This window comes from Mizuhopecten yessoensis, unplaced genomic scaffold, assembly GCF_002113885.1.
Source record: "Mizuhopecten yessoensis strain PY_sf001 unplaced genomic scaffold, ASM211388v2 scaffold10975, whole genome shotgun sequence".
Lineage (NCBI taxonomy): Eukaryota > Metazoa > Mollusca > Bivalvia > Pectinida > Pectinidae > Mizuhopecten > Mizuhopecten yessoensis.
Genome location: NW_018408815.1, coordinates 132,992 through 144,844, shown reverse-complemented (window position 1 = coordinate 144,844; position 11,853 = coordinate 132,992). Strand labels below are relative to the sequence as shown.

Genomic DNA, 11,853 nt, shown 5'->3' with positions numbered 1-11,853 from the left:
TAGTATTGACTGACACTGTTAATTCCTGTAGTATTGACCAGCACTATAGATTCTTCTAGTATTGACTGACACTGTTAATTCCTGTAGTATTGACCAGCACTATAAATTCCTGTAGTATTGACTGAAACTGTTAATTCCTGTAGTATTGACCAGCACTATAGATTCTTCTAGTATTGACTGACACTGTTAATTCCTGTAGTATTGACCAGCACTATAAATTCCTGTAGTATTGACTGACACTGTTAATTCCTGTAGTATTGACCAGCACTATAGATTCTTCTAGTATTGGCTGACACTGTTAATTCCTGTAGTATTGACCCGCACTATAGATTCTTCTAGTATTGACTGACTCTGTTAATTCCTGTAGTATTGACCAGCACTAAAAATTCCTGTAGTATTGACTGAAACTGTTAATTCCTGTAGTATTAACCAGCACTATAGATTCTTCTAGCATTGACTTACACTATAAATTCCTGTAGTATTGACTGACACTGTTAATTCCTGTAGTATTGACCAGTACTATAGATTCTTCTAGTATTGTCTGACACTGTTAATTCCTGTAGTATTAACCAGCACTATAGATTCTTCTAGCATTGACTTACACTATAAATTCCTGTAGTATTTACCAACATTATAAATTCCTGTAGTATTTACCAACATTATCCCCTATTCATAACCAATGGTATGACGTCACTTCAACAATACAATGACGTCACTTCAACAATCCATCAATGTCACGTCAACCCTGAATTTAGCATGTAATGTTATCATGACATTGTGTATATGATACACAATGGAAATGTATATGATGCACAATGGGAGAACAGGGTAAGAGAAATTGAATCCTTCACCCCCTTGTGGGTGAGATAGGGGAATCTCAACCCTCGGGGAAAGATTCTTAAATTGCCAAACACTAGACAAAGCCTCGTGTTTTGCAACTAAAGAATCTTCCCCCTCCGGTTGAGATTCCCCTATCTCGCCCCCAAGGGGTGAGAGATTCTATTAATCTCTGAAAATGACCCAACCTTTTTTGAAAGATGATGTGTAGTTAGAGAGCAATATAGTATTTTGTTGTCGGTCACCACAGGAGATCCTAATCAATGTTAAACTATTTGTTAACCTTTTTGTATTTCATTGTGTTTATTGTAATGACTAAGGTAATGTCTGTATGTGTAGAATCATGACATTAATCTGTAGATATACGGTATATGTGGGGAATGCAATATATCAAGTATGGAGGTTGGGACCGATTGAAAAACACTTATTAGTAATGATGCCAGGCCAAAATATAATCAACTGGAAATTGTAGTACATGTACTATTCTGTAAAACTGGGTTAGTTTTATTAGTTTCTTCTTAGCATTATGTACTATTCGCACTTCAATGTCTCTCTTAGCAATACAGTATGTTCATGTTGGGTACATTGCACTGGTCATGAACATTAAAACTCATAATCCTGAACTTCTACAAAGAAAGGGCAAGAGATATGTTTGAGTCAGTATAATATGTGTTTTGTTATGTGGGAAAATAAGTTCTGAAAGCTCTGCTTCCAAAACCCGGCACATCTGCTGGAGTACGGATGAAAGAATTTCCACCATAACATAACAGTAGTTCATTTGAGCGATTATGTTCTAGAGCTAACTTGTATTAAATCATGAAAAGACAGACATATTGTGTTACTAGTTTTTACCTTTCAATTTAAAACATTCAGAGATCACTCTGTCTAAATCACCTTTGCCATGGTGCATTAACTGTCAAGATCTTCATATTTCAACTTAGCACCCATTACATATGATGCAAAAAATTGACTTATTAACTGTTATTTAAAAAAAACATCTAGTATAATATCTAGTATAATTAAGAGGGAATTCTTGGCAAAATAAAAATAAACAATGCCGAGAGATCAAAATTCAACATGGCAATGGTGTTTATCATTATAAATGCAACTTATGTTTGTCTGAAGGCAATAAATACTTGTTAGGTTAATGTGTACAGTGTAACTGTATTAGTGTAGACACTTCGTTTTACAACAAAAATTCTGACTTTATCTGATGGATGAGCACATCAATGTTTAATTCCAGAACAATCTGTCTGATAACTAGTTCAACAAAAGATCAGTGTCAACAATTCCCCTGTACGTTACATCATAGTTTTTGTTCATCACCAAGATACATTTATCACTGCCCGACAAAAACTACATGCATTAAGATCAGAACAAAGTCATGGCATTAGAATACAAACTGGAAAAGAACATTTTTCAGACCGAAATCAAGAGGACTATACATAAATGTTCACTTGTATTTGTTATTATTAGCAGTGTTGTCTAATTACATTAGAGAAATGTATTATACTGGTATCTTGTTGATTTCACTGTTACGGTAGATTCTGTTTATACTTTATCTTGTGTTTCTGTTATGGTGGTACTTGTGTTGTATTTATGGCCTTGTTTCATTTAATATGTGATATTTACAGTGATGTTGTTTTGGCTTCCTAAGTAACTGTAGAGAATCAGTTGAATACAAAAAATTGTCAAAATAAGCTTACTGTGTTGATTTTTATTTTAACTCGCTTAGTGGGGGCAAACATTTTGGCTTTTTTCTGCAGCATACAAATGAATAAATTTGGCTAAGACTCGGTTATTAAATTTGGTACATGGCTTGTTAGACGAGCATTTTCATTGACCTGGGCCCAGTTGTTCAAAGGGCAATAAGCTTAATCAGTGATTAGTGCAAATTTCAATGTATGTGTATCTTTGAAACACAACCATTGACCGAGTTAAAACTTTCCAGATATCCAGTATTTAGTAGAGTTAATGTACGTGTAAAATTACAAGTTTTTACCTTGTATATTGACGAAATTATTAAAGGTTGAAAAATGTCGTTAAACAGTGATTCAGCTAATCATCTTTTGAACAACCATTTAAGATGATACAAAACAATTCCGAGTTCTCTATCTAGAATAAGCATAAAACGTGAAAGCTACACGGTCCTTCATACATGTATGTATCTTGTCACAGCCCATTACAGGAATATAGGAATCCTCGATAATCCAGGGGTTACACTCACTTACCCTCTCTGCACCCCTGGAATATGTAATGACAAAATATTAGGCTCAAGTGTGCGCCACCTTGTGCATGAAACGAGAAGACTAGTTAAATCCTTTGATGTACATCAAAGAATCTCTGTCGCATAACGGTAAAACTGCTTTGAGGTCCGGAGTTGCTCCTCTAATCTTCAAAGGACAGGTATATATATAAGCCTAGTGATTGGTCTGGGTTTTCTTTTAACCCAGAGACCAATCAAATAGCTAACTCTGTGCCTTCAATCCTGCTGGGACATATTCCAGGGGTGCAGAGAACGAAAGTGAGCGTAACCCCTGGGGTATCGAGGATGGAGAACGAAAGTGAGCGTAACCCCTGGGGTATCGAGGATGGAAGAAGTTCCTGCTGACCCAAACTTCTTAATAGTTGGTCAGTGGTATCCTGACTACCCCTTAACAGTGGTATCCTGACTACCCCTTTCCCTATATCAGTGAAACTGGTGTACTAGAGGTGTGTGCATATCTGTATGTCCTATCAGCTCAATAGCCTTTTACCAAGTCGATCAGGGTGTAATTCCCTGATAAGACGTGGAAAGGAATGGGGTCACCTGCCATATCATGTAAGCTTTCTCCAGGTACTCTTGTACAATTTGTATTTCAATGTATTGTCAAAATATTTGAATAAAACAAAATTTAAACCAACCTCCACATGAAGACCTCCTGCATTCTACCATCCGGGTTAACAGGATAGATTAAGTTGATACACTTTGTTTCATTAAGTTTAATCAATAATCAATGTAAGCGTTCACTGGGTATAGTTGTACTGCACAAAGATCACAGAACACACAATTTTTACTACAACATTATTTTTTATATAATTTAATGTTTTAAGGATTATAGACATACAAACATGATGCTTATCAACAAATTAGTGGCTACATTTCTAATCACACCATGGCCACCTTCCAACACAAAGCACAAGTGGCATCAGACCTCAAATACTGCTTTGGTATTTCATTCTGTAATTAGGCATTAATCACGATTAGAGCGCAAAATTAACGAAATCAAAAAAAAACACCACAGAATTTTTGCATTTGCATATCAAAATCACATTAGCCTAAATTATGTATTATTGTTTCTAATCAAAATTACATGCATTTTCAGATGCCCTTTCATAAAAAGAAAATCTGCATAAAAACCTCATATTGATGAATGCTTGTGTGTTAAAACATAAAGAGTGTACTATATAAATCTCTGATGGTGTCAGCTCCTTATATAGCTGCTGAGACCATAGTTCAAGGTCTGATCATCTCTTATTTTTTCATATTGAAATTTTAGATTTCTGACCAAAGAGATCTGAAATCTAAAAATTTCAAAATACAAAAGCACTGATCGACCTTGAACTGTAGTCCCCATTTGAGGGTAAGAAATGGCAACAAATATGAAATATTTTAATTTGAACAAATAGAAGTAAATCCAAAACAGTCAAACTGATTTTATGGTTTGACAATGGTGATCCTGTCATTGAAATCTGACACCAAATTAAGAAGAAAGAATTAATGCACATGTTTGCCATAGGTCTTATAAAGGTTTCTCTTTAAATTTGATGTAATAAGGATTAGTTTAATACTAAAAGGGTTATTATAACATTGTCAATATCATCTTTTACAAATCTAACAGATAAGAGGGAGAAGAAACACAGGTAGTACTTATGCAAGTATATTCTAACCTTAGGTGAAGAATTTGGAACCAGATTCCCCCAAATTAGGCTAGCGATATATTTTACAGCTATGAATGGCCAATCAGGGTGTTAAATTGCTACATGCCCCTGTGTTTATGCATGTATACATAATTAGAAGAAGCCAAGTAAGGACAGTGTTACAAGTCCCTATGTTAAATGTAAATCACAAAAGCAGAATTAGAATGTGGCTTATTACATGTATTCATAAAATATTGCACAGAAACAACATTTAAAACTTGTTACTTCCCATAGTATAGTTACTTCCCATAGTATAGTTACTTCCCATAGTATATAGCTACGATTGGATAGGTTAGATGTTAAGCAATCGTTCTGTCATACATAGCTCCATCGTTCCAGGCCTCAAAACGAGTGGTCGACATATCTTCTGATTAATGACTAAGAATCTAAAGAATTCTTTTATTTTAGCTAAGATATCTGTTAGATAGCTCTAGAGACACTCCAAATAGGCACTCCATTACTGTATAACGTGGGGAAACGCATTATCTGGAGGACGTCAGTATGTTGTGTACAGTAATGGAAATTGATGAGGCACTGATTTTGATTGGGGAAATACGTTATACACAAATCAATGTTTGATCAAGTTATGCTAGAGATTCCTATGTATGATTCCTTACAATTTAATCTAAGGATAAAGACCTAATACCACATATATGTTAACCATAATCTAGCTTCTTTCCATTCTTGCCTATTTTTTTCTGATTCAAAATAGACAATGCTCTTTTCAAATCTCTTTCCGATGGCCTGTTAATAAAGTAATAGACAATGCTCTTTTCAACTCTCTTTCCGATGGCCTGTTAATAAAACATTTCTTTATAAAACTTTGTTCACAGCTTCAAAATTAAAGCAAAAAGATCAAAACAAAAATGGTTTTCACAAAAAATTTCAAAATTAACTTTAAAAAACCCAATAAGATACCAAGAGCTAACGACATCCAGCTGTTGAATAAACATGGGTGGCAATGAGGATAATAAAAGAGTATTCATTTCAAATGGGATTTAATAAGAAGTGAGTCTAGACATTTCCATTTTTGAGAGGCGCTAACTGATATTACATGTGTGTCATTGGAGAAATAGTCATGTAATTAAAACACAATTGAAACTACCAACACAAGATACAAAGTGAAAGTTTACCAACAGGATATACGGTATAAAAATTACCATCATGAAGTACAGTATAAAAATTATACCAACACAAGATACGGTATACAAATTATACCCAGAGGAGAAACAGTATAAAAGTAAGATTTGCTGAAGAAAAACTGTTCATCATATGGTGACCTTTAATCTGGTAGGAAATTGTTACAAAAATAAAATTTGACAAATTCTTTTGCCTTAAAATCACTAGCATGTCCCCTGATATACTGTTAACTACAAAACCAAAGTCATGACAATACACAGCACCTTATGATAAAAACTACACAGCTACCCAAAGCCTGACACTCTTATCCCTCAACTGTAAAACACAACTACAACCTATAGAAGTCATATAAAATTATATTTAAAACGTTCGACAATCTTTGAAAAACACTCAAAATGAATATCTAAAAAGGTCAGGTAATTTATAAACTGGCTGTCATAGTTAAGTCTAACCTCGGTATTATCGTCGGAGTAATGCACTTTGATACAGTCTCAACTTCTGGAACCGTGGTTCTGAAATAGTCGACCATGTATCTAAAAGGTAAGAAATGCAAAATGGTAGGTTAAAAAATACATGTAACTTTCAAAATATAATAAATTAAGACATTTGTACTGTTCTAGCCCTCTGTATTGTCAAATATGAATGGGCAAAACATGAAACAAAATAATGCAGTAACTTAAACAAGACAAAATGTGATGTGTTTGACAACGAAAATAACAATATAGATACTTGTGAGGGAAAATTGAATTAATGTTTTAAAATTAAGGAAAAAATATAGAAAAAATAAAAGTAAAAGATTTCAAGAACTACCAAGCACAAAAATTGTAAGACTGACATAAGAAAACAAAACAACTGAAGATTTTTGGAAAACAATTGATTACAAATACAATGACATTAACATAACTTGAAATCGGTATGTAATTAACATAAGAAGAAAGATAACAATTTTATATACACAAGATACTAACTGTGAAAATACAATAACAGTACAACAATTCTAATGACCAATCTATTACATTTAACAATGATACAGGTAACAAAACACCCTATCCATCACGATCAATGAGACACTATTAACCCCACTCTTAGACTAGCATCAAGTCAGACTCACAGAAGACCAGCTGTTTGGGCTTCTCGGTGTATCAGCCAATCAGTGTCTCAGCCAATCACTGTATTGGCCAATCAGTACCTCAGCCAATCACTGTATCGTCCAATCAGTGTCTCAGCCAATCAGTGTCTAAGCATTTCACTATATCGGCCAATCAGTGTCTCAGCCAATCACTATAATTATGATACACATGTAGCACTGAGTCACTTCTAAACACCAACAACATAGCTCTTAATTACATCAGTACAGGCAGTTTGAGATTTGTTATCTAACCTATTCCCTTGTACTTGTGAAATATTTTCATATAAAGAGGAAAGATTGAGGTGGAAAACAAGGATTAAATAGATATCATATGTTAAAACAAGAATGAAATTGACAACATGTCATCTTTACTTTTGAATGCTGTGGTGTTTTTTATGATACTTAACAACCAATACATTCAATTCACCATTTTTTTTAGTTTTACGATTGAAAATGTATAAATAATCATGATCATCCAATCTAAATTCTTGGTTTCCTTAAACATCTTGTTGTTTAATATATACATTTAAATCCCGATTTCCAAATCTCTCCAGTAAAATCATCAGTTATATATGAGTATGTCTTAAAATTTTGAAAGGAGAATATGCATGAAACAGGAAAGTCTGTACTCTGCCTATCCATGTGTATAGTTACACCAAAAAAACCCAATAAAATTTAATTAAAGAGATTATTTGTAAATACTATCTAAAAGGTTAGAGGTTTCAAGGCATTGTCTGTCCACTGATCACTGAGGTCGGTTGCCCGACTCAAACACGTATGTAACCTGGTACATGTATCATTGTACTATGTACACAAGGCAAATAAAGAAAGAAATGTATTCAAAAATATAAAGTACGCACAATACTGGAAATGTTGACTTACAAGACATAACATGACCAAGCTTTTTTACAAACATGTATACCCTGGTAATACCAGTATTTGAAACATTATTCCTTTAGAGGGAAGGAAACACATTTCCTCATACCATCAAGTAAGAATTAAAAGTACCCATACTTAAAAACTTAACTAAACATCCTAACATTTTCAATAAAATAACTTGTATATGCGAAAGTGCAATTGGAATGAACTTACTAAAATGAAATGAACTAATTATGACATTAACCTACACATGTTGCCAAACAAGTGTGCAAAATTCATAACGAGTAAATCAATGTATTTATAGACTAACCATATTTCTCATCAATCAATGTGTACATGCCACACACAATCACACACATATGATTATATATACATTGTATGTATATGTGTGTGTGTGTGTGTGTGTGTGTAGCACTGAATTAATTTGGACATTGGATTTTGGGGCAAGATGCAAAAATATGTGTGCATGTCACATAATCATGAGTACATGTCACATGACATGTCATAGAAATATGTGCACCTGTAACAGAACATTGTGCACATGTCACAGAATTCTGTGTCTATGTAACAAAATCATGTGTACATGTCATTGAATCACGAGTGCATGTCATAGAATGCATAAGAATCATGTGTACATCATTATAAATTCACGTGTACTTGGAAAGACGTGTAAACTGGGTGACCAACACAGGCCAGTTGTCACGGTTGTCTGTAAGCTTCAGACTCCCTGAAATTACTCTAAATCACAGGTAAAGATGATCATCTTCAGAACACTAGTCCAGCATCTTTGGCCATTCCATAAAATATAGTTTCCTTATCTTGCAATAAAATATGGGGAATTTCATATTCACGAATAACACCAGCATCTAGCACCATAATCCTGAAATGAAAAAGAAACATTGAACGTTTCAAAGCAATAGCGTGAAAAACAGTCATCAGGTAATGTTAAGAATCTCTCTTTTCCCTTTAATAAAGAATTTGATGCACAAATGAAGCCTGTATTTACACATAATCAAGATAATTACTGTCACAAAAGAACGATTATGACAAGGTACTATTTTTTTAATGTTGAGCAATATAAAAGGAAATAATCAATTTTCTGGAATGTTTTGTATGGCACAGTTTTATTCCACCAATCAAAGAAGTCCCATTGATCATATATCTTAATATATAATGTTTGTATGGTAGCATTAAACTTTGAATAGCAATGATAAGATCTGTTAGGTAACTGAAATAATTAATTGTACACTTGTAAGGTAACATATAGATTTGAACTGAATGAGACTGATTACTTGTCGTAGTCCATGATAGTGTTGAGCCTGTGGGCGATTGTGAGGATGGTACAGTCATGGAACTCTGTCCGGATGGTGTTCTGGATGAGGTCGTCCGTCTCCAGGTCCACCGCTGCTGTGGCTTCGTCAAGGACGAGGATCTTGGTCTTCCTCAGTAAAGCGCGGGCCAGGCATACCAACTGTCTCTGTCCCACACTGAAACATGACGCACAATCTGGTGTGTAATATTAAGCTTAATAGATCTTTTAACTCCTCAAGGGCAAGATAGAGGGATTTCAACCCCAAACGTGTGAGAGATTCGTTTTCTTTTACCCTGTTCAACCTATCATATAATGCAGAGTTAAAGTTACAGAGTCTGTGTACCTGCTGATGTTAATGCAATGCTAATGGGACATCAATGGACTGTTGACGTAACATCATACAATTGTTATGACTGAGGAATACCCCCCCTCCCCCCCCCCCTCTCTCAACACTTGGGTGACAAGGGAAGGAAGGGGATTCATACTACTAGACTCTCCTAGACATGTGAATAAGAGGGTGAAATATTATTGCACTATATCTGACAGTCTTTACCCAAAATTCATGAGAAAATGAGGTCAAATGTGAAAGCCTGAGGATATCATCCTTGACTTACCTGAGATTATCACTCATTGACTCACTCAAGATTATCACCCCTTGAATTACCTGAGACTATCACCCCTTGACTTACCTGAGATTATCACCCCCTGACTTACCTAAGGTTTTCACCACCTTCAGAACATTCGTACATTAATTCAGTAGGAAGTTCCTTTACAAAGCTCTTAAGATGGGCATGTTCTAGTGCTCTCCATAGTTCTGCATCACTGTACTGCTCAAACGGATCAAGGTTCATCTTTAGGGTGCCAGAAAACAGCACTGGCTCCTGAAACACAGGTTAGAAAAACCTCTTAGAAAGACACTTGATGTAACGGACACATTTATTATAAAATCACTTCTGTAGCAAAAACGTCAGTTCTACAAAGCCCACTTTTGTATCAGACAGGTATCTGTATAGATAACCTTTGTATCAGACACCTGTCTATATAGAAATCCTCCACATCAGACACCTGTCTATATAGACAACCTCTATATCAGACACCTGTCTATATAGACAACCTCTGACATCAGATACAACATACTTATCTATACCTGGCATTAATATGCTATATTACCAGTGATTTAAATAGAAATTTACCTGAGGTCTGACATTAACATACCTGTGGTATAATTGTGATCTTGGATCGGAGATCGTGCAGTCCCAGAGAGGCTATATCAATACCGTCTATAATGATACTGCCTTGGGCCTTTTCTATGATACGGAATAATGCTAAGGTAAGTGATGATTTCCCTGCTCCTGTTCTTCCAACAATGCCCACCTGACAAACAAAAAAACAGCCCTTGATGACACGCTTACACTCTCAAGAAAACTCATTATTATTTCATTGTGTGCTCCACATGTTCAGCCAATCACAGTTGTTCCCTTACTTGGTCTAGTAAAAAAAAATTGCCCAATGGACCATTGCAAAATTATATAATTTGAATATTGCTGTATTCATGGCATTCTGTTTTATTACTTTACATCAAATAAACAATTGACAGGCAAAATAGCTTCATTTCTGTTAAAAGATGCTTCAACTATACTTTCACAATAGTTTTGGACCAATGCATTTTTTGTTTTGTTTTGGAATTTCAAAAATGAGAATGACCGAACTTCTTGCCTAGTGTACCTACCTTTTCTCCGGGTTGTACCTCACATGTTATGCCTTTAAGGACAAGATCCAGACCTTCCCGGTACCTCGTGCCATAATTTTCAAAGGTCACTTTGCCTGTTTCTGGCCACTTGGGGTCAGGTTTCTTGTCCTCTATTTCCCATGCGGCCTGAAAAATCACATCCAATAAGGGTTTAAGTACCTATTAGTACAGGGCATAATTTCCTTATACTCAAATTTTTCAGAGTATATATAACAGTATTAATATACTTTATAACAAATTTTACTATCAACTAGAGCTTTCATCTGAGGAGGTCACACTTTCCCACGAGGTTGACTAAAGGAATTTGCAAATTTTCCATGACTGAAGCAAGGTAATTTGTAGAAACTTAAGTGTGGAAACTGACCAATCCAACCCGAGCATGGATTTTGCTCAAGTTTGAACTTATTCTCAGTCTTCAAAAAAAATAAAATGTACATGTATACCAACTATAATTAAAATAGAATGATTTTCAAACAAGGTTATCTTGCAAGACCACAATAAAAACTGACAGACGCTTCCCATACCATAATGCATTCCATCAAAATTTTTGACAAGGGTATAAAAATTATATTTTTCTGACTAAGGTACATTTAAGCTTTGAACAAAATTGTTCTGCAAAATTTTGCCATTATAAAGATGTGTTATGATATACATACATACATATAAATATACATAAGTATCCTACCTCTGTTTGGTCTATAAGTATCCTATATCTGTGTGGGTCTATAAGTATCCTACCTCTGTGGGGGTCTATAAGTATCCTATCTCTGTGGGGTCTATAAGTATCCTACATCTGTGGGGGTCTATAAGTATCCTACCTCTGTGGGGGGCTATAAGTATCCTACC

At 34.9% G+C, this 11,853-nt stretch overlaps 1 protein-coding gene across 1 annotated transcript in view; it reads right to left on the bottom strand.

The window, feature by feature from the left end:
* Positions 1-3,901: 3,901 nt before the first annotated feature.
* The window catches only part of LOC110464229 (multidrug resistance-associated protein 1-like), a 75,810-nt gene continuing 67,858 nt past the window's right edge, over positions 3,902-11,853 (bottom strand). The window contains exons 30-34 of the mRNA XM_021519331.1: positions 10,987-11,133; positions 10,473-10,631; positions 9,972-10,138; positions 9,238-9,432; positions 3,902-8,825 (exon numbers count right to left, since the gene is read on the bottom strand). Coding sequence (XP_021375006.1) covers positions 8,711-8,825; positions 9,238-9,432; positions 9,972-10,138; positions 10,473-10,631; positions 10,987-11,133 — 783 coding nt within the window. The 3' untranslated portion in view covers positions 3,902-8,710. The remainder of the gene's footprint in view (positions 8,826-9,237; positions 9,433-9,971; positions 10,139-10,472; positions 10,632-10,986; positions 11,134-11,853) is intronic.